The sequence below is a fragment of the Magnolia sinica genome, chromosome 8 (genome assembly GCF_029962835.1).
Source record: "Magnolia sinica isolate HGM2019 chromosome 8, MsV1, whole genome shotgun sequence".
Taxonomy (NCBI): Eukaryota; Viridiplantae; Streptophyta; class Magnoliopsida; order Magnoliales; family Magnoliaceae; genus Magnolia; species Magnolia sinica.
In genome coordinates this window covers 56,838,528-56,863,373 of record NC_080580.1, presented here as the reverse complement: position 1 = coordinate 56,863,373, position 24,846 = coordinate 56,838,528, and the positions used below count along the sequence as shown (strand labels likewise).

Genomic DNA, 24,846 nt, shown 5'->3' with positions numbered 1-24,846 from the left:
ATTCCGTGAGCAGTGATGCGCAAAAATAAGGATGGGTCATGACCACTTTGAGTAAAGCCAGCACCCGTAACAACATCGTGAAAGCGTTGGAACCATGCCCGAGGTGCCTGTTTGAGGCCGTACAGGGCTTTCTTTAGGCGACATACCTTATTGTCAGGGATTAAGGAGCCAGGAGGAGGTTTCAAATACACGGTTTCTTGAAGATCTCCATGAAGAAAGGCATTTTTCACATCCATCTGAGCGAGTGGCCATGAGCGAACAGAAGATATAGCCAGAAGAGTACGAACAGTTTTCATTTTGGCCACGGGAGCGAAAGTCTCATCATAATCAATTCCGTATTCTTGTTTGTATCCCTGAGCGACAAGTCGAGCCTTGTATCGATCCAATGATCCATCAGACTTGAGTTTGACCGAATAAATCCATTTGCTACCAATTAGCTGTTGAGGGTCAAATATTGCATATCAGACCCATTTATTACATAGATTTACACACATGATACCGCTTAATGGCCTTCTTCCAACAATCATGAGTGGCTGCCTGAGAGTATGAAGTAGGAATAGAAACGGTATCCAGAGTAGCATTCATGGCAGACATAGAGCATATCAACCGATCAGGTGCTCGATGTTCACGAGCGGAACGACGGATCGAGGTAAGTTCGGGATCAGCAACGGGTACAGTAGGTTCGGGTTGAGTAATAGGTGGTGGATCTGTACGTGGTCGACGTGAGTAAACCTGCAACGGACGAGGGAGAGTACTTGAGGCAAACGGAATTTCTGGAAAGGCAGTTAGACCAGGAGAGTTGGGAGTGTGCGGAGGAGGAAGAGATGAATGAAAAGCAATGTGCTCAAGAAAAACAACATGTCGTGAAACCCGAACACGACGAGAAACCGGATCATAACATCGAAAACCCTTCTGAGTTTCCCCAAATCCCAAGTACATACATTTGACTGATTTTGGAGATAGTTTGTTACGTTCACGTGAAGCCAGGTGAACATAACAGATACAACCAAAAACACGAAATGTGGAATATGCAGGAGGTAAGTTGGTGAGAACAAAGTAAGGAGATTTACTGTTTAGAACTTTGGTTGGCATCCGGTTAATCAAGTAGACGTAACATTGCTTCCGCCCAGAAAGAACGAGGAACACCCATAGCTGTCATCAGGGTGTTGGCAGTTTCAATAATATGATGATTTTTTCGTTCAGCCACCCCATTCTATTGTGGAGTATCAGAACAGGTGGTTTGATAAATAATCTCATGCCCCTGAAGAAATGTACGAAAATTGGTTGAGAGATATTCCCCCCCTGAGTCAGAGCGGAGAGTTTGAACTGAAACCCGAAATTGAGTCTCCACCATAGAGTGAAATAACTTGAATTTTTCAAAAACCTGTGACTTCAATTGCAGAAAGTAAATCCAAGTGTAACGTGTGAAATCATCAATGAATATTACATAGTATCGTAATCCAGAGAGAGACATAATTGGTGAAGGAACCCAGACATCCGTATGCACAAGTTCAAACATAGAAGATGATTTTGTAGTACTTAGGGAAAAAAGAACATACTTACTTTTTGAAAGACAACAGGAAGAACAAGAATAATTCAAATCATTTTTATTAAGAGAAATATTCCCTAACATGCCAGACGAAATTAACTGAAGTAACCGATCGGAATGTGGGTGACCTAGGCGAAAGTGCCATAGTTTTCACAATTTATTTGCTGAAGAAATATCTGATGAAGAAGGAGAAAAGAAACAACGGGCCGGAGTGACAAATGGATCAAAATCCAGCACGTACAGACGACCATGCCCCCTACCCCTCCCAAGTACCTTCCCCGTCGGCAGATCCTACACAAAACAACAGTTGGGAAGAAATATGACTAAGCAGTTATTTGATGTGAGTTGACCAACTGAAATTAAATTGGAGGAGAGGTTAAGGACATGAAACACATCACGAAGGGTGAACTGGCGATGAGTAGAATGAGAGAAAATCAATGATCCAACGGACTGAATAGGTAGTCTAGTGCCATCCGCAGTAGAAATAGCCTGGTTTCCGGTGTAGGGACGAATATCATGAAGATGGGATACAGCACCAGTCATATGATTGGAAGCACCCGAATCAAAGAACTATGTAGAAGATGGGGATATACTTGACATCCCGGCCGCAAAAAGAGCCTGAATGATTTGTTGGAGCATCGCATGAGTCAAAGGTGATGAAAGACCTTCAGCATAAACAGTAGATGCAGAATCACTAACAGATAGCTCAGAAGAAATAGTGGTAGCAGTAGCAGAAAGAGCACGACCACCACGTCCACGAACAGAAGAAGATGCATATGCACGTGTACGACAGTCTTGAATACCATGACCAGTTCGTCGACAATAAGCGCACCATTCTTTGCATTGAGCAACAACATGACCCACCTTGTTGCAGCCACGACATGTTAAAAGAGAGGAGTCACGCGTTGATGTAGTGGTGGACACAGCAAGCACCATATCAGAGGATCCCGGAGTCGAGGAAGGAAGTGATAGAACTTTCAGTCGTTGTTCCTCAGCCAATAGATCATTAATAACCGAATTCAATGAAGGAGTAGGGCTACGGTTCAAGAGAGCAGCTTGACAATGCTCGAATTCCGGTCGCAGTTTCATAAGAAATTAGCAAACTTGCGCACTCTCGCGCATAGTTTGGAAAATCCTAAAGTCATTAGGAAATATTGGATCCATCAAGGCCATCTCAGTCCAAATTGTAACAATTTTAGAATAAAATGATTGAATACTGTCGTCACCCTGAGTAAGGTTAACGAGATCCTGTTCTAGACGATATGACCGGGCCGCATTACTTTGTTGATAAATTGTCTGAAGATGCTCCCACATTGTCTTAGCCGTACGATGAGGTGTGAGGCCAACAGCAATGGACCGATCGACTGAATCGAGAATCTAGGTAATAATCCATCCATTGTTCATTTCCCAATCAGCCAATTTATCGGCATCCGTGGAAGTGGGAATAGTAACAGATCCATCAATTAGTCCCCACAAACCACGACCCTTCAGGAAGTTCTGAAAATGGATGGCCCATAGTGAATAGTTGGTACCATCAAAACTACACCTTGGGGCCTCTGTACGTGATGAGTTTTTGTCCATTGATCGGAGTTAATATAAAGCACGCAAAGAGTTGCAGCAGAAGAAGAATAGGAACAGCAACAAGACAGCAACAGTTGCAGCAGAAGAAGAATAGGAACAGCAACAGGACCTGTGGATCTGGAAAATGTAGATCCGGCGACGCAGCAGCAACAACAATAGATCGGGCGACGCTGGGGGTGGTCGGATCTTCAACAGGGGTGGTCGGATCTTCAACAGGAGTGGTCGGATGCGCAGGGGGTGGTCGGACGAACGGTCGGACGTGTAGGAGGTGGGCGGATCTTCAACAGGGGACGTTCGGACAAGCAAGGAGTGGCCGGATCTGCAACAGGGGACGTTCGGTAGAGCAAGGGATAGTCGGATCTGCAACAGGGGCGCGGGACGGGCAGCAGATGGTGCTGGACGAGCAGAGGGATGATCGGACGACGCAACAGGGGTGGCCGGACGACGCAAGGGTGGTCGGATCTGACAGGTGGTGCCGGATTTGGATCAGTTTGGCTCTGATACCATGTAAACCGAGACGAGCTGAAAGCTTTTGTGTATTTGAGACAACCCAAAAGGGTTGAATATATAGAGATTAGAACATCTATACAAGGAAAGAAATAAAATCAGAATCATCTACCTATGGAAAACCAACTATATAAGGTATGCTAGCTATACAAGGTATGTTTCAGCCTGTCTAACACAGCCTGTCTAACAAATTTTTCAATGAAACTTCATGAATTGTTATAAAAGACGTTAATACACACTTTTAAATCATAACATCACAAAAAAGTGCACATAATAGGTTTCCTTTGTATATGGTCCTAAGCTATGTGCCGTCTCATTGAACTGATACAATTATATTCAAAGTGAATTCATAACAGTTATAAATGTAAGAAGCCATTTATGAAAACACAACCAATACATTGAAAACCAAAAGAAGAGGTAGAAATTTAGAAATATACCTGTGATTGATGTGTCTGGTTATGGCTTAGACCCAAATAGAGCTGCGTGTTGGCTCGTAATCAAACACAACCAATATATTGAAAACCAAAAGAAAAGGTAGAAATTTAGAACCATACCTGTGACCGATGTGTTTGGCTATGGTTTAGACCCACATAGAGCTATGTGGTGGCTCGTAATCATCATCTCCATCTTGACGGGGTTGGGAATAATATTGCTACTCCACAAATCGACAGTATTGTGCCCAGGTCATAGTAGAATGGTACCAGTGAAGATACTCTCTAACATAACTTTGGTAGTCATCCTCTCTAAACTTAGTCAGTATGCCCATCCATGGATACTCAGTAATCATCACAGTCTGTGGCTGATATCGATTTGATATAGGGACATATGTAGCTCCTTAGTATCTATATTCGCTACCCATATCCTGGATGTGGATATCCATGCCCGTACATGGAAGTGTGATGCAGGACATGAAATTCAAGTATGATATGCAAGTTTTTCAGGCATTAGATCACACTAGTTTAGAAACAATTACATAAAATTCTACATTCCACACAAAAGTTCAAACACTCAATCAAGGGGAATCTTATGTAGATCCAGGCCTACACATGCTAGGGCCGGATCAATCAAAATTATATACCAAACAAGAATCAAAGGAGGGTAAATTCATCCACGCATGCACATAAATAATTCTCCCAATCCAAGGGATTTAAAAATTTTAATTTGGGGAACCCTAAGGTTGAAGAAAGGGCATAAAATTGGAGATTTGAAGAATTTAGGGTTAGGTTTAGGGATTTTGGGTGAAAAAGGAGTGAAAGAGAGGAGAGAGATGAACCAGAGAAGTACCGCACGTGCAGACAGACGCAATGGCCTAGACGCACGTGCGTGCTATCCCGGCCGCACGTGTGTGGGGCCCACTATTCAGAAAAAGGCCCGCTTAACCTTGGTTGGCCAGGGGTGGACTCCAAAACCCCCAAATTTCAGCTCGATCCGATGCACAATTTGTGCGTGGTGCTCCGCCGAAGTTTCAGCCCTCCCGCAGGGCCAGATTCTGGAAATCTGCTGTAGAGAGAAAAATGGCTGCAATAGAGGATGGATTGGAAGCGTATATGATTGTAGGAGAAGAGAAATATGGATGGAAGAAGGTGGGGGTGAATCGGGATAGGTGTGGCTTCGCACCATGCTAGTTAGCCCTTCGAGGAAGGGAGGGTTTCACACCCAATTGAATCTCCACAACTCAGAAATTTAGAGGAGCAGAAAAACACAGAAATTTTATTAATCTTTAATAAGGAAAAAAACCTACAAGGGGTGTCTATTTATAATAAATCCCTAGACCTCAAAACTCGTGCCATGTGCGCAACCTATTACTTAGAGATGAAGTAACTATAAAGAACAACTAATCAAAGTAACCTAAACCGTCCATGATGTTCCTAACAACAAAAATAACCAAAACTCAAAGTACTAGATCATTTAGAATAGTGGGCCACGATCATGAGAACCCATGGTGGGATTCGCATGACGATCTGGTCCATTCCAACGGACTAAAACGCAGTCCTCTAGATAGGAGGTCCTCCCCGGAAGTCATCATCAATCCAGATTGACGGTGGGGTCCTCCTCCTTGTGTACATGCGTAGGGGGCGTGCGTGTGCGCATGATCTCCCCATCAAAGTGAATTCTTGATTGCAATTGAAAAACGATGTGCCATAACTGCTAAAGTCGCTAGCTGCATATCCACTAAGTTCGTATCCATAACCATATTGTGGCATAGAGTTTGAGCTACCCTCTTCTATATATGATCCATATCCATACCCTGGCACAAAACTCGAGCTACCCTCCCGTGACTGTGATCCAGATCTAGAGCCACCCCGCTTTTCACGAACGCCTATGTTCCTCTTGCATTTTACCAATAAGTCCTCTTCAAAATCTAAAAGCTTATGGGTTTGTTTTTTCTTCTATAGCCTCTGATGCTTGTATGTCTTAATGTAGATAAGACAGGGTCATGGTTCTCTTGGACGAGAACCATGGTTAGGGTCCTGTGTGACATGTCCCTTGTGCATTTTACCAATAGCTCCTCTTCAAAATCTAAAAGCTTATAGGTTTGTTTTTTCTTCTATAACCTTTGATGCTTGTATGTCTTATTGTAGATAAGACAGGGTCATGGTTCTCTTGGACCAGAACCATGGTTAGGGTCCTATGTGACGTGATTGAAATCCCCCTCCCTGATGAAAGGGCTAAAAGGCCTCTGAGATTGACTCTCATATTGAGTCGCGTTATCCCTGCCACTCCTCGCCGCCACCATCGTCGTCACCATTGTTGTTGAGTCACCAACTCACCATCACCCTCACCATCATCACCATCATCCTCTCATGAACAAACCCATCACCTGCCTCTCTTTCCATCTCGGTCTTAGTGTCGAATAAGGTCTCACCACCACATGTCCCGCATGATAGTGACTGTCGCGGGCTACCCTCTGGACTCCTCGTCAATGGGCCGAACGCTTTTTCAGGAGATCTAGCCTACACATGTGCATCAACATCAATCCCCTATGACGTTACCCCTGCCACTGCATGCAGCTTAGGTCGCCTATGAGAAGTATTCAAGTCATTTGACATAACCTACTCATAAAGTGGGTTGTTCTCATCCTCTTCAGCATATGCATGCTGTCTGATCATCATCAGGTCCAATGGGTCTTGCGCTTTTCTTCTTTCTTCCCTGCGGAGAAGCCTCTTTCGTAGCTTCATGCTGTAGTAGTAGTAGAGTAGCTTTTGAAGCCTCTCATACACCAATCTGTTGCAGTTATTTGTGTAAATGAGGGAGAATGTGCTCCAAATCCTTTCATAGGGTGAGGAGGTGATAACGGACAACCGACCAACGCACCAAAAGGTCCAAAGAGGTTATTTATTTATTTATTTATTTTTATTTTTTTAATTTATTTTTAAATTCCAAATCCTAATTTTTAAATCTCCTAATCCCTAATCCTAAATCCCTAAATCCCTAAATCCCCAAATCTGAAAACCTAAACTTATTTCCCCAATTTCCTATCCCTTGAATTGCGCCAAATCTGCTAATTGAACTTGAACTATGCCTGTGCTAAGTGTGAGAGTTCCAATCTCTCATGGAACCTAAGGTTTTCATGCCTATGTGATTCATGCTTGTGTGGGATTGTGATTTTAACATAAATCTGAATTTTATTGTCTCTTTGGTATTTTTTAAATCATGGTAGGATAGCATGTTATCTTATTTGATTTATTTAGATTAATCTGTTAATAATCTCTACATCCAAATAGTTAAATCACATGTCCTGCATCAGGAGGACACCGTCTATGTGAGCACATAGACAACCATCAATTGCAAAACCTCACAATCACTCCCATACATGGCCCACCATTCGCTCGTGAAATGGATAATTTTTTTCATTAGTTTTACATTTACTAAAATAATAAGAAAACTTACTTTGAGTTCTAAGAGGTAGCTAATGTAGCAACTCACATTCCATCATCCGACTCCTCGACCTTACCGTGGCTTTGCACACAAACATTTTAGCAGATTTGTGGAATTTAACAATCTGTTGATGGCATAAAATAATAAGGGCAAGTATGGACTGGTTAAGCTGAAGATAGAGACAAGGTAAGTGCGGAACATATTTTCCTCGTTACCAAATGCACCTTCCCTGGACAGTGGGGGAATTACTTATCGTAAGTATGGACTGATTAAGATGAAGATAGAGAGAAGGTAGGTGTGGAACATATTTTACTCATTACCAAATGCGTCTTTCCTTGGACAGTGGGGGAATAACTTACCATACAACTCATAGTGTTCATAATATCGATAATATCAGCCGATCTTATTGGTATCCCACTCCAATGATACAAAACAGGCCTGAAGATTTTTTTTTTTTAAAAACAAAGGTAAGAAAAAATTCTGAATATCACGCGATATATTGCAGATATCGCAATATATCAGCTATATCGGCGATATATCGCATGATATTGCTGGTCAATATGTTGTATTTATTCCAGATATCGTCGATATCGACAGATATCTGCGAACCTGAGTGGGAACTTTCTTCCCTTCTCAAAAAAATATCTGAATTTTCGAAAAAAATCCCGTTTCCCTTTGAAAATCTTACTTCTAATTTATTCATAGGTGGATTTCAGTCCATCTTATTGAACATTTTGGGAGGAAAAGAAGAGTTTGAAGCTCGAGATTAACATCTTCTCAGATTTGGGGCCGGTGCTTAATTGGTGAGATTTTTACCATTCCGAGCAAATTTTATTTTATTTTAATTTATTTAAAATTTTTTTAATCTTCTAAAATGAGTGTAAAATGAGGTGAAATCCTTGATTCTTCATGAAAATGCTTGGAAAATCAAGGATTTCTATCTTCGATTTGGAGATTTGGGTGTTGGTGGGCCTATTTGGGGGAAATTGGGAAAAAATCGAAATTTCCCCAATTTTGCCCAAATTAGTTGCAATGTTGCACTCCAAACAAGAAATCAAGCATGCATGAGGCCTAATCTACCGATTCGTGAAGTTTTTATCAAATTTCGAAAAGGAAAATTATTTTTTAATTAAAAATTAATAAAATATTAATAAAATATTTAATTTTTTTTGAAATTGATCTTCAACCAGCTGTGAATTAAGACTAATTTTGAAGTATTTAAGAGTGTCTAATGAAATGATCACACACTCTAATTTCAAATTTCAAGTGTTAGTGAGCTGATATGGGGAAAATTCAAAAATTTCCCAAATTTCCCCAAATTGCTTGCAATGTTGCACTCCAAAATTAATACCAGACATGTATGATTGTTGATTTCAACATTTGTAGTGGGTTTTTGTCAATCAGACAACACTTGGCTGAGGACCCTATACAAAGGAAACCTATTGTGATTACCTTTTTTTTAGATGTTATGATTTAAAAGTGTATTAAGGTCTTTTTAACAATACCTGAAGTTTCATTGAAAAATTCAACCATGTCCCCAATGTTTCCCCATGTTTCCCAAAAAGTGCGATAAATTATGCGATGCAAATGATATATCCAATGCAATAACTGATATGTATATTTATTCCAAGGGTGCGATACATTGCGCGATACCGATATTTCAAACATTGACACCTCACATATTGCCTTCTTCAATGTATTGTCTTTGTAGAGTCTCCGGTTGTAGTGATAATTGGTATTCAGGGAGCATGTTGAAACCCAACATGATGGAAATATTTACATATCAGTATAATAAATAGCCATACATGTTATGTAAAGTACAAGCAAAGTACTAAAGCATATAGATGAAAAAATCATGTAACTACTTGTGAGCCTGCTGAAGTGGGTGAGAAATAGTCATTTCCCAATGGTCGTTGATTATTACATGCACCCATTTATATGCCTTGGAGGATTTAGCCTTGATGACATTTTTCATCAACTGTATGGACACATACAACGATCTCATCGATGATTGTCTTATTAGTGACCGTCCTCAACATTACATAAATGGGATCCAGAATTACCACCACATTGCGCATGTGCTCCCAGAATGTGCTGCTCAATATAAGCTCCTCAATTCTTCAAGCTACTCTCTTACCACTCTACTTTCAATCTGTGTATTTTCGAGAACTTTGTTGTTTGTGTTTGAGGAGGTTATTTAAGGCGATATAATTTGTGGTGAACCACATGTATTTCCGATAATAACCATGTGTGGTTGTATATAAAGGTTGTGATGCACACCATGCATTAGTAATAAAGGCCTTTATGAAGGCTTATTCCTGATTGCCTCCAACAATAAGATCTATGCAATGGGCTATGTAGGGGGTTCCATACATATGATACTTTTTCATTATATCCTTCCCTGCCCCTCACAAATGCACTCCCATATTTTGTAATAAACTGCACGATGTTCTTCCTCTCAACATCTTTCATGACATTTTGCATCAATTTGTATATGTAATCTGTGTTTTTAATCTGATTAGTGGCATCTATGGACTTTAGGAAAATTGTTTGTCCCTTACAATAGATCATAAAATTTATGACCAACATCCTCGTCGATCTGGTCCAAACATCACACAGTACAGTGCAGCCGTACATCTCCCATGACTGCTTATATCCGTCCACATAACTCTTCACCTTTGCGGGCTCATCATCTAAATATTTTCCCATGAGCTCACGGGCATGGGTGGTACCACACCCTCACCCCCACGTTGCACTTATCATATTCTTGAAGTGCGGGCTCGCTGTGGCATTCACAAGGATCTAATTATAGATAAAAAAAAATCTTTACTATGAACTTCCCCACCTTCTTCCTCATATCCCCTTTATTAAACATTTCCCTTAGTTTCTTACCCGCCTCTTTGTACATCCTTTGATTCGGTACCCACATGCTGCTACTACATGCCATACCCCATAACCATCCCCCCTTACTACCTCCACTACCCTTGCCCCACTCGGCCCTTTCCCACTCCCCCCTGCTTCACTCCCCCCACCATGCTCGTGAATATACCCCTCCAATTTAGGTCTACTCCCCTTCCACCGTCTCTGGCTCTATGCTGATCAATTTCCCACGAATCCCGTATGGACTCTTCAACTGTGCGTCTGTAATAAGGATCCTCCTCGTCGAGATTCACTACATCCTCACCTGCATATGATGCTCGCCCTAACTCCTTAATCTCCCCCTCCCGTGCAGCTCGGGAAACCTGGGAAAAATGGTGGAAATTTTCAGGGAAACTTCAGGAGATGCTAAAATACACATATTTGCATATTTAGGAATAAAAAAATTGCAAAAAAGAATGCATGCATAATAAGTTTGCATTTAATGGGGGGCTTAAAAGCATGTGTTGTTGTAAGAAAATAGTCTAACCATCCCATCAATCCCATCTATCTATCCAATAATATCCAACAGTATTTCAAAATATTGACAACACGATATTTCGCTGAGAAATCATCGACATATGACAAGGAGACGAAAGAATGTGGTCTTGATATCGCTCATGTTGCGTTAATGATAGTATCGTCAACAAATTGCTCACTTCATACAATCATGTGCCCATAAAAAAAAAAATTGAAATGGAATTTTTTTTAATAAACAAATTTTGCCAAAATATTGCTGATACACTGGAGACACAAGCGACACTGGCAATTTACATAGTTGAAAATATTGGCAACACGTTGGTGATATCGATACATTGGTTGATATAAGGAACACTTGGAATTTACACATTCGAAAAGATGGTGATTCATTGGCGATATCAATACATTGGTGATACTTGATGCATCAAGGATACCCAAGGTGTTCCGTATCTGTTACGATACGCCCATAAAGGCCGATACGTATAGGTAACGGCCATGACTGTTACGCGATACGGGGGTGAAACGGGGTAGTTGGTTTTTTAGGACCATATACGATGACCATAAAGGCTGTGACGGGGCATAACGACCGTTACGCCCCTAACAATCAAAAAACGACCACTTTTTTCCTATTTAAATCAAAATTTCTTCTCATTTTTTCACTTTTCTCATTTCAAAAACTCTCATAGGTCATTTTACAATAGATTTCAACCACTCTTACTATAGTTTTTAATATTAAAACCATAGATTGAAGTGATTCGAGCAAATAAAAGCTCCAATAGCCTTTTTTAAATAAATAAATAAATTGAAAAAGTAGTATTTATGCCTTTTTTTTTTGTTTCTAGTTCTAGTGCTTGATTGTGATGTGTAAACATTAGAGACATAATTATGTTCACAAATTCACTAGACAGCCCGATACAACACTCTGACCAAAGAGTGGACTGTTACACTACCATAAATATGTTCAAAACAAAAAATGAATAAATATTTGGAATATTTACATTATTTTGGATTTTCTAGATATTTTTTCAGAATGTTTTAGGCAAAAGAAATTTTTAACTGTTACGGAGGTCGTAACGGTCGTTATGCCCCCGTATCGACCGTTATGGCCGATACCCGTATCGGTAATGGTGGTGACCGTTATGGCCATCGTTACCGATACAGAATACCTTGGGCCGATACCTGAAAATTTTGATACTACTGGTGTTTTTGGTATCGCTAAGCTGGAGATGGAAATAATAGTGGGTGTTGATGAAAAAATCCGATCGATCCCGCCTCACCTCTTGTTAACCGGAGTACCTGCGATTTATTGGAAAACAAGAGAAGACATTGGTAAGCCAGTTAAGGCCGGGAACCCTCCGATGCTTAAGTCAGGTAGTTTCGTAGGAATAGAATCGGGATATTTGTTGTGTGTACCTTTACTCATGGCAGCGGGTGTATTTATAGGCTTTTGGGGGCGGTGACGTATATGGCAATGCCTCTTGGATGGTGATTGCGTATTATGCGAAGAGATTTTCTTCCGAATGCGTCATGGTTATCTCCCCGATATCCATGACAAAGATCTTATCTCAATATATTCTAACTTTTAAGTATATTTGTATTCCAAGTTGGTAGTCGATATCCGAGGCCGACCTCCAAGTCGAGGTTGGTATCCAAGGCTGACCTCCGAGGCCGAGGTTAGTATCCGGGGACGAGGTGATTTTTCTACGCTCAAGCAATTCATAGCCCTCAAGTCTGTACATCTTGTCAGTCCATTTTTACCCATAACAGTAGCCCCCTTACTTCCGAACGTTCTTCAAGATCTCGGGAAGTAAGTTAGTATGGACTGACACTGTGTGATGCCTTGCGCCAAAGAGGTCGGGGGGGTCGAACGGAGTAAAGCTAGTGGGCTGAGCAATCGTAAGATTGATAAGTTGATTGTTCAGTGGTAGATCGTATGTTGTGTGTTGATTAGCAGATCGGTCTTGCCGATCATATGGTCGAAACTTTTTGAGAGGAGATCTTCCCTATTCCTTAGGGAAGCCCTGTCCTTGTAGAACAGATGGATTAGTTGCAATGACCTCTTCATAAAGGGCCGAGCAATTCATTTAGGAGGACTGTTTCCCTTGCACTAAGAGAAATCCTCATAGTAGATTACACAATCCAAGTAGTGTTGCCAATTAGTGTTCCGACCTCTTCTTTAAGGGTCAGACAATTGGTGAGAAGACTGTTTTCCCTTGCACTGAAGGAAGTCCTTAGTAGACCATGTAGTTCGAATAGTAAAGAAATCATTTAAAAGAATTTTCTTCCCCTAACCTAGGGAAGTTCTTTTATTGTAAAAGCCCATAAAGTAGTAGAAAACACAATAGTAGAATCATGAACACCTTTTTTCCTTTTAAAGAGGGGGTCACTCTTAGTCGAGTAGGTCGGGGTTGGCCGACCAGTCTTATTACCGAGCTCGGTTGATTGGTTCAGCTCGGTCGTCAGGTTTCCTTAACCAGCCCAACTTCCCCAAGTTCCTGCTCCGGCTTAGTGTTCAAAGGAGTGTACTGATGGAAGTGGCTTTCTGGATGTCGGTTGGTATGATGGTCTTGGTGTTGGTCGTCCTCTTTCTTTCTTTTGGCGTTAACGGTAGAGGGCTCCCCTTCTTCCCTTCGCTTCCTATCCTTAGCCAAGTTGTTTCCTTCTCAAGCAGCTTTTCATGAACTAAAGAACTCGGCATTGGAATATTTTTGAGATTGATTAAGTAGGTCGGCGGTGGTAGTCGGGGGTTCTTACTAATAGAGAAGAGGAACTTTCCTCCTTTAAGGTCGTCTACCATGGTGGCCAGAGCTATCTGGTCAGAATAATCACTGACCTGGACAACTTCAACGTGAAAACAGATGACGTTTTCTTTTAGCAGCTTCTCCTCTCTTCGAGTGATTGTGAGAAGATGAGTTGATGGCTTTCTTTTGTCTTTCCCTCCAATAAATTTAGTGATGAAGGCCTTGCTGAGCTGTGTGAACGAACTGATGGATTTCAGTTTTAATTGTCGAAACCATTTTCGTGCAGTCCCCGACAAAGTCAGGGAGAAGGCTCGATATATAACCGAGCTTGACGCTCTGTGGAGCTCCATCCATGCCTTGAACGATTCCAAATGCTCTACCGGGTCACCAGGCCTGGAGTAGGGGGCAATTTGTGGCATTGGGAATTTGGGCGGGAGTTGGGCTCCCATAATGTCGTTGGTAAACGGCGGCTCAGTCTCCTCTAGCATAGCCTCGACGGATGTTAGTATTTGTGTGTTGTAGGCTTGGCGGATATTGTCGATCTGACCTCGCAATTCCTTGAGTTTTGCCTTCCAGGGGCCCTCGTTCTTGGCTACTACCTTGGGAGCCTTTCCACGCATCTTCTTCTCCAATGTGTGACGTAAGTCGGAGTTGGCAAGCGAGGCAGTTCCCGAGGTGTGAGACGGCGCATGGCTCAGCCGCCTAGGATGTTGCTTGGTTCTTTGCGAGTCGACCGGTGCTTGAGGTAGTGCAGAGACCTCGATGACTGCCCATGCGTCTATCCCCTGGTCGGGAGATGGGTTTTGTCTCTCCAAGATTTGCATTATCCAGTTAATGTTACCGGTCAATGCTTCGACTTGATGTTCCAGAGTGACGAGTCAACCTCCTCAGTTTTGGGACTGTTGCGCAAGGCTTGTGGGGGCAGAATTAACCTGAAGTTAGGAAGGCAGATCTCCTTGGTCCGTGGATTGTTTTGCTGGCGCAAGAGCAGTTGCAACAATGACGGCCAGAACTCTCTCTTCCTTTTGCCATTGTAGAACCTCGATGAGATGGGAACGACTTTGATGTCGTTCCCACAGATGGCGCCAAACTGTTGATGTAAAAATCCAGTTGATCCCGCCTCACCTCCTGTTAGCTGGAGTACCTGCGATTTATTGGAAAACAAGAGAAGACATTGGGGGCACCGCTTAAGGCCAAGAACCCTCCGATGCCTAAGTTAGGTAGTTTCGCAGGAGTAGAAGAATCAAGATATTTGTTGTGTGTACCTTTACTCATGGCAACGAGTGTATTTACAGGCTTTCAAAGGCGGTGACGTATATGACAATGCCTCGTAGATGGTGTTTGCGTATTATGGAAGAGATCTTCTTTCGGATGCGTCGTGGTTATCTCCCCGATATCCATGGCGAAGATCTCGAGAAGATCTTATCTTAATATATTCCAAGTATATTTGTATTCCGAGCTGGTAGTTGATATCTGAGGCCGACCTCCGAGGCCGAGGTTGGTATCCGAGGTCGAGGTCTTTGGTCGAGGCCGAGGTGGTTTTTCGGCCCTGGAGTAATTCATAGTCTTCGAGTCTGTACATTTGGTCAGTCGATTTTCACCCATAACATTGGGGATACTCTGAACAATGTGAATGGGTTAGATGGCAAATAAACATCATGGTGTCCTTGAAAATGATCTCGCAAAATAAACGGACTGTGTGGATATATCACACACATCATGGTGAGGCCCACAGAACTTGGTGATGTCGACACACCACCGAGGTCGGTGGTGTGTGGCACACCATGCAATCCACTTTTCCATGGGGATGGTTGTTGGAAGACGGTTTCTTGGGTGGTTGAGTGGGCGTCGGGATTTAGTGAAGCGGATGCTTATGTTCTCATTGCCCTTTTGGGCCTGTAATTGCCTTGCATTCTTTTTCGTCTCAGTTTCCTAAGGTGGCCTTTCAATAAAATTTGTTGTCTTTCACAAAAAAGGAAAAAAATAAAAAATAAAAAATGCATGGTTTTTGGGGTTGTATACCAACGCTGCCAACTATTGTGCAACAATAGTCTTTGACTTGGCGCAAATTATTTTGGAGGCAGACTTGCTCATAATGCTTTTATAGTATCAGGGGTTGGCATTCACAGTATTAAGGAGTCATGATTCAGGCCATTTATTGTCTCTACTCTATTCTTTCTACCATAACATAGATTGGGAGTATTCTTTTATTGTTTTAGATAAATACAGATTACATTTCAAAAAAAAAAAAAAAGAAGAAGAAGAAGAAGAAAAAAAAAAGAAATAAAGATTGGGGTGATCTTATTCTTGTTGGAAAAATAATTGGATGATTTCTCAAATGGTTTTAAAATCATATCATTTGGTCACCATTTGATAGCCTAAAAATGGGCCTAAAGTTAATATAATATTGTTGTTGGCTATCTATTTTTGGTGTTCACGCAAAATTGTTGTCGGCAATCCCCTTTTGGGCTATCATATAGTATTATAATGAGATGATTCCAAATTCATTAGAAAGTTCATCAAATAATCTTTCCAACGAGCACAAGATGATAAATAGTACATGCACACACACTCCACATATATCAATTTAATGGGATAGTATTACAAGAAGCTGAAGCAGTCTGGCTGTTGTTGCAACTGTGATTACCCCTATATATTAGTGCATTAAAAAACAAGCTATTTTGAAGGATAAGTGCATCTAATATCTCTCCCCATAATAAAATTGAATGCCTATTGTTGTTTCAGGTCATAACCCAAATTTGGGTGCTGCTTTTAGGAGGCCTTGGGTTGGGAGCTTTATTAGATGTGTGGGTAGGTATGCTTACATGGTGGTACCTCACTAAAGTTATTCTAAATGAAATAATGAATGCGTCCAATATCCCAGTTTCTGAATTTGTCTCATTTCAGGCAGGACACAAGTTTCCTATAATTTTTTACCTTGCTCTGGGTGGATCGTTGCTGTCATACATATATTCTGCTCCACCTTTAAAGGTCCAGGGATTTCTCTCTACATCATGTTATTTAGAAATTTTTTTTATGCAATTTGCCTAATATTTGCCAAAGATAAGATGCTTTCTAGCTACTGCTCACATGTGCTTAACGCAGAATGCCATCTTTTGCAGCTCAAGCAGAATGGATGGATTGGAAATTTCGCTCTTGGGGCAAGCTACATCGGTTTGCCTTGGTATGATAATTTTTCTTTTGTGGTTTGTGAAATCAATATTGAAAATTTTGGATAGAAGAAGTATTAAAAGGACTCAACAAGTTTATGTTGACGCCCTACCAGATAGGACGTTCCTAAGAGACCATCTGATCAGGTTAGACTAGGAGGATTTTGCAATCAAACTCTTGTTTGAAAAGATTTATCACCATTTAGGATCCATCTCCTCTCTCCTTCACTCAAGAAACCTATCTCTTCAAGAAAATTCTAATGAGATAAAAGGAGAATGGTTAGCTGGTGAAACGCCATGTTTTGACAGTTCTATTAGAAACTGGCAGCACTTTCTCCACCCGGGAGTCACTTCAGTACCTGGAACTACTGTCCAAGGATTGAAGGGGAAAAGAAAAAAGAAATTTGAAAGCAAAAGGAAAAGGAGGAGTATGATTTATACATTTAAAGTGTCAACATTGACTCACGAGCATCACCCTCACCTGGTAAATCTGGAGAACGGCAACAACCAACAAAATAGAGAAAAGAGAAATGTATTGGGACTTGATATCTTTCAAAATTTCCACTATCATTTTGACTTAAGGAGAACGCCTCAACCTGTTGGTCTTTGAGAAATGGCTCCATTCCATTTCAAAAGGGAAGAATTAGAGCTCTTTCTTTCCCCTTCCCATATCTCCAACACATTGCATGAGAAGTGATCACGAACCAAGGCCCTCTGCAAATTAAACAAGGACATTTCCAAAAACAGAGTTTCCAGCTATTCTTCGCCACACTTTCTCATTCTCATATAGCATTCTCTGCACTTTGTTTTTCTTCTTTTTTACCCACCTTTAGCTCAAACTCATTCTAGAATTTCAATCCTCCTACTCCAGACTGTGCTCAAAATGGGTGGAGAAAGTGCCTAACACATTCCTCCTCTATAGCCAAGGCCTGTACACTGATTCTTGGAAGCGAGACCATTAAGAGGAGTCATACAATCGACAATTAATACAAGTAGGATTGCTATAAGATCAGCCATGCTTTATGGACAAAATGTTAGCCAGTTAAGGAACAACATGTTCATAGGATCATTAGAGGTCCTATCTGGATGAGTGGCAAGACAAGGACAGAATTAGAAATGGATGCATTAGAGGTTTAAGAGTAGCACCAATAGGTAATAAGATGAGGGAAAGTAGACTTGGATGGTTTGGTCATGTGCAACAGAGACCAAGAACGGTGCCGGGTAGGAGTGAGTTGGTCTAAGTTGAAGGCTATGAAAGGGCAAAAGGAAGGCCCAAAAGGATGTGGATGGAGGTAGTAAGAAAAGATTTGATGATCCATGGTCTGACCGAAGTTATGACCCTTGATAGAGTGGAATGGTGAAAAAGAGTTAATGTACCCGACCCAATTAGTTGGGATAAGGCTTAGATGGTGATTTTTGGATATCTGTCTCTATGCATTTCTAGCCTCCTATAGATTCCAAAGAAGTATTAGCTGGTGATTACTCCTTTTTATTTGCCAAAAATTTTCCAGTGGTCTTTCTGGTTTGTTTCGCAATTTGGCATCTAGTGGTGCAGTTGTGGATCAATCTATAGATCAAGATTAGTATCTCATAGATCATATTTGCAATGTTTGTTGCACTGTCAATTGATAGGTGGGCTGGACAAGCTTTATTTGGGACTCTTACTCCTGACATAGTTGTCTTGACACTCTTGTACAGCATAGCTGGGGTATGCTTTTCATTGATTTATTCTGGACATATTCTTCTTGTCCTAAAATGAATCAACCACTAATGGTTTGATTTTTTTTTTTTTTAATTTTTTTTTTTATATAATTATTCAGCTCGGGATTGCCATTGTAAATGACTTCAAAAGTATCGAAGGAGATAGGGCACTGGGGCTGCAGGTCATCTATCTTACTTCAATATTTGATTTTGAGCATCTGGCTAGGTTAAAAGTTTGTACTGATATTTCGTTGGAGTTAACTAAAATGTTTGTGTGGGTATACTGCCTTTAACAGTCACTTCCAGTTGCTTTTGGAATGGAAACTGCCAAATGGATTTGCGTCGGGGCAATTGACATAACTCAGATATCTATCGCTGGTATGTTCAGCTTCACACATTATATTAGTGACTCCATTTTTGCATGTTTGTGTCCATCTTATTTAAATTCGGCATTCCATGCTTCTTTTCTTATGAATATATGCATCTATTGCCCATTCCAGATTTGATTGAAAAATTAGAAAGCCAGCTTCTTAGCGTTAGATGTGCATGTTGAAGAATGACACTGCCAAGCGGAAACTCCTTTTTAATATCTTTCTATTTGATATATATATATATATATATATATATATATATATATATATATATATATATATATATATATATCACAAGGTCTGGGATGCACGTAACAAGGCATGATTTTCTTGTTGCTGTAGCTTTGATTTGGCATCCTGTTAAGTATGGCTAATGCAATCTTAGCATACAATTTTTAATGTGAGTCATGCTGTTTTATGACAAAAAATGGGGGCCATGATAATGTTTCTTAATGTGCTAGGATTGTAGATGGGGTAGATTAATTCAATAGAACGATTCATTGTGTTGCAATGCAGGTAATGAACTCAGAATGATTGTGTGGATTAAACATAGCTTCACTGATTGGGCCCATTGTAGGTAATTAATTTCCAATCAACTTGACAGATGTAATCAACAACGTATGGGATTCCGAAGACCCCACAATGGATCCAGAAGAAGATTCGTCCTCCATAAAGGTCCATGAACATGAAACCCAAGAAAGTAGAACCCTTAAAATTCAGCACGAGTGATTTAGATCACCCACCAAACATATGTATGGATCTCCACAAAACTAGGGTCCAAAAACCTTAGAGATGAAATCCAATAAAATGATCATAAATTGAGCCACATCGATCATAAAAGCCTCTCACAAACTGATACCATATACAACAGATATTATACATTGAAGCTTATGGTGTATGTCCAAGGTCCCTGGGACCTAAAAATGGTGGTGTCGGTCCATTGTTTGACCAAAAAGCACATCTAAAACCTCCACCTGATTAGAAATTCCTCTATGGATACTTAAATATAGTAGATCTGATCCACCTTATGAAGAAATCTCCAAGAAACATCTACTGATTTCAATTTTTTTTTTTTTTTTTTTTGAAAAAATAAACAGATCTGGGTCTTTTTCCTCGAGATGTGAAAAATAGTCCAAACATACCTCAAATGAACCCTAAAAATAAAAAAAAATCTTATAAAATCGAGCTTCATCAAATCATACTATTCCCAATAAAAAATAGTCTGCACAGTATGTATAGTTGCTGACATCAGCCGTACGGTTGCCAACATCTCTTGAGAGAGAGAGAGAGAGAGAGAGAGAGAGAGAGAGCTTTGCTTGTTAGGGCACCCATGAGCACACACCCAAAATACAAAAATACACCCACTTTTTACTTCATATAGCTTTACTCACTACTGTTTTCCTTATCCATATATACCATTTAGAATGTGATTAAATAAGACCTCATTTGAAATCTTGCATCCGCATGTCAAATCTTTTCCCTTACCCCCTTAGGTGTTTAGGTGCATTTGTTTTGTTTAGATTCTTGATAGTAGTAACAATAAGTTGAGTCCTCGGGCTATAAATTGTGTTTTCTTATGTTACCCTTGGTCTCAGAAAAGGTATAAATGTTGTAACTGTTTGACTTGTAAGAGATGTATCAGCCGATGTCACCTTCTTGGAAGATATCTCATACTTTTATGCTAATCCACCTACCATCATTCCATATGTTTCTGCTAGTGGTTCAGGTACAACCTCTCCATCTCCTGATGATCTTCATATTGCCTTACATAAACCTTCCTGTTCATGCACTGAACATCCCATCAATAAATTTGTTTCCTTCTAGAATCTTTCACCTTCCTTCAAGTCTTTTGCAGCTTATATATCCCCATTTATTCTGTGTAATCTGAAGGAAGCTGTGAGTAGTATTGTTTGGAAACAGACTATGATGGAAGAAATGTAGGCTCTTGGGAAAAACAATACATGATAGTTTGTTTCTCTACCTGAGGGTACGAAGTTTGTTGAATGTAGATAGATTTATACCATTAAATGCCTTCTGATGGTTTTATTGACTGATATTAAGGATCAGTTGGTAACCAAGGGTTTACACACAAACGTATGGAGTGGATTATTTTCTGACGTTTTCTCTTGTAGCCAAACTTAACTCTGTTGTGTGGTTATTTCTTTGGTGGTAAATTTCTCCTGGCCCTTATTTCAATTAAATGTGAAGAATGATTTTTAACATGGGGATCTTGCTGAGGAAGTTTATATGGATCAACTAGATTTTTTGTGCCAAGTAATTCACACCTGTGTCATCTGTAGAAGTATATTTATGGCCTTAAACAGTCTCCTTGGGCCTAGTTTGACAAATTTAGCCCCGCTCTTCCGGACTTTGAGTTTGTTCGAAGCTAAACCAATCACTCACTTTTCCTTTATCATCGGCCCATGGGAGTTATGGTGTTGATTATTTATGTAGATGACATTGTTCTATGTAGGAATTATCCTGAGGGTATTGCGCCCTTAAATCTTTCTTCAAGTCATGATTTGAGATCAAAGATCTTGTGACGCTATGATATTTTATGGGAATTGAAGTCGCTCAATCAAAGTCAGGAATTGTGTTATCTCAAAGGAAATATTCTCTCAATCTTCTTCTTAGAGACAGGGTTGCTAGGATGTGAGCCTGTTGTTACACTGAGAGATGTTACTTGACAAATTGGCCCTGAGGATGGAGGGTCCCTTTCTGATACTGGTATGTATTGCTGGTTGGTTGGGCAACTTATCTATTACATGGCTGAATATTTCATATATTGTGGGTATCGTCAGTTAGTTTACGCATACTCCTCGTACAACCCATTCGACAGTAGTGTATCACATTATTCGGTATCTAAAATTAGCCCCTACTATAGGTTTATATTTTCAATGGCATGGTCACCTTCATATTTTTAGGTACTTTGATGTTGAATGTGCTGGAGGTTTACACTATAGACAGTCTACGTCAAGATCTTATATCTTTGTGGGTGAAAATCTTGTCACTTGGAAGAGTAAGAAGCAGTCAATTGTTGCTTAATCCTCTGTAGAAGCTGAGTATAGGGTGATGGTTTATGTTATGTGTCTTATTTGGCTTTGAAGTCTCTTACAAGAGCTTGGCTATCTTTTTCGAGTTCCACTCCCTTGCATTGTGATAATCAGGTTGCAACTCACATTGCTAACAATTTGGTGTTTCATGAGTGTATTAAGCACATTGAGATTGATTGTCATTTTATATGAGAAAAAGTTGTTGATGAGGAGATGGAGACCCTTCGTTTTTTGAGATTGATTCTCACAAAATTTCTTAGCCAAGATGCTCTCATCGAATTACTGATAAGTTGGGCATGATCAATAACTATGCTCCAACTTGAGGGGGAGTATCAGAAGTGAATATATGTGATTTGTGTGTGTGCATGTGCATAGTTTCTGTACTCCTGCAAAGTAAGTGGTCAAATGGATCATTGTCGATGTAAATAGCCATAGTCGAGATAGTTGATTTTGCTAATGGATGTAAATGGGGGAATTGGGAGTAAATGGAGGTAAATGCATGTAAATGAAATGAAATGAAATGAGTGTAAATGGGCATGTAAATGAAATCCTCCCTACGAGAGAGGATTTGGAACTAAATGAGGTGAAATGCCTTTTTGTGTCACGCCCTAAATCTAGTGTTGGTAATCCATGATTACTATACACCAAATTTTGGTTGACAGCCTCTGTAGAACTCCGATTTTGGGACTTCTAACTATCACATACTAAGTCTCATAAGCAGGGCTCCACAAGGAGGATTTCTGAAAGTAAAGACGACAAACACGTATCATTTCTCAAAATTTCATCATATTCAACATATATTACTGTGTACAACTGAGCACATCAAGACAAAACCAAAACATAAACCATGTCATATTTACTATACCTGATGTACATATTCAGGGTATTACAAAAAAATATATACACTGATATGTACAAAACAAAAAGGACAACTGGAGTCTGTAGCATCTACTCCTGCAGCTCCCTACTCTCACCTGAAAAAAATTAGAAAGGAAAGCTTGAGCTACTAAGCCCAGTGAGTGCGTGTGTGCAGTGAAAATGCATGTTTCATGTTATGCTTATATAATGCATCGGAATGCACAGGCTTTCTGAATTGGTAACAATAAGCTAAAGATACAATGCATTATGCCACTTTTTATGTTCTAAATCATTTTTAATTACAGTGGTGGGACTTCTACCCACTTGTAACATACAGCCTCTTTCAACGTTTCCACAACTGTCCATATTTCCCAATTGGATCACCAAAGTCTAAAACAGAGGCGAGACTCGCATATGATTGCTACCCACTTGTATAGACTTTTCCTCTGTGGTCAACTACAAAGGTGAGACTACATAGTTAATGGGCCGAACTAGTCTAACCCACTTGTGTTGAACCTCACTATCTGCCTAACAACAAAAAGTCACAAGTCGCCTGGCAAAACGATAGCAGACAATTTACGAGCTCGTCACACAACCTATCTTTGCTTGCCTATAAGCAGGTTAGGTCAAACCTCTCAACCAATCGACACGCGTCGGTGGGAGTCACTGCCTACTTTGGTATTTCGGCATTCTAGCGGTCTGTTCTTCCACCCGGTCTAAGCATTGGTCGCTCCCAATGGTACCAATCAGGGTTTAGGGACTTTCACCCACGGACCCTCTAATCATGTCCTGTCGAATTACACATTTCCGGTGTGGTGTCCAACTCAAGTTATAACAAAGTATGTTTAATCACATTTACAATAACCATATGCATAAGTCCACACACAAGCACTATATGTCACGGTTTTCAAGGCAAACATAGGACGACCTTCCTCATGTGGTCTCCTCATACATTTAAGTTCCTCATAGGGGCCTTATAGGGGTCTCATGTAATACATCATGTACCTAGATGGTTTACATACTCATCATCGACACATCGTGTGTCGCAACACAACCCACGATGATCACCATATCACCATATCATGATATGAATCATTCACTTTCAATCATACAATGATACAACGACTATGAATCATGCATATGATATGCACTTGACTTAGCCAATCTAAATCTAATCCGAGATTTATTCTGCTATAAGACTTCGTGCCACAAGCATGTTTTTTCTCAAGAATTAACTACATCATAAGGATGAAGGATATATTTCTTTTAAACATTTTGTCAAATAGGTAGCGGGCGAACATTGTAAGGGACAGAGAGAAACCGTTAGAAATACGTATGACTTTAAATAAAACTAAATCATCTCTATCATCTAATCTTCCATTAATAACCTAATCACCTAACTCAGAAAATCCAGTCATACCTGTAAGAAAATCCAGCAATAACCTAACGAATTTAAATCAGAAAAGCTAGTCTGCTTAAGGCTTTAAAAGAAAATCCAGCAACAAATTAACCAACTCCATCAGAAATTCCAGCAAGAACCTAACCCTAAATCAGAAATCTCATCTTTCATAGGGCTTTCAAGAAAATTCAGCAATACCTAATTCGAAATCAGAAAATTCAGCAATACCTAATCCCAAAATAGAAAATCCATCAATTATCTAACCGTAAAATAGAAATTCCAGCAATCTATTAACCCTAAATGAAAAGCCAGCGAAAACCTAACCCTAAAACAGAACATGCAGCAATTATCTAACCGTAAAACAGAAATTCCAGCAATCTATTAACCCTAAATGAAAAGCCAGCGAAAACCTAACCCTAAAACAGAAAATCCAGCAATTATCTAACCGTAAAACAGAAATTCCAGCAATCTATCAACCCTAAATGAAAAGCCAGCAACAACTTAACCCTAAAACAGAAAATCCAGCAATTTTCTAACCCTAAATGAAAATCCAGCAAAAAAGGTTTTGAAGGAAACCCCAACGTACACATATGCGTGCTCCTAATCTATGCACTCACCTGTAACTATCAGAGGATTGGCTC

General features: G+C 40.2%; 1 protein-coding gene across 1 annotated transcript in view; it reads left to right on the top strand.

The window, feature by feature from the left end:
• Positions 1-24,846, top strand: part of LOC131253337 (chlorophyll synthase, chloroplastic) — an 84,978-nt gene that overhangs the window by 39,666 nt on the left and 20,466 nt on the right. Inside the window, exons 7-12 of the mRNA XM_058254307.1 lie at positions 16,399-16,464; positions 16,561-16,644; positions 16,776-16,837; positions 18,456-18,531; positions 18,644-18,706; positions 18,821-18,902. Of these exons, the coding sequence (XP_058110290.1) occupies positions 16,399-16,464; positions 16,561-16,644; positions 16,776-16,837; positions 18,456-18,531; positions 18,644-18,706; positions 18,821-18,902 (433 nt within the window). The remainder of the gene's footprint in view (positions 1-16,398; positions 16,465-16,560; positions 16,645-16,775; positions 16,838-18,455; positions 18,532-18,643; positions 18,707-18,820; positions 18,903-24,846) is intronic.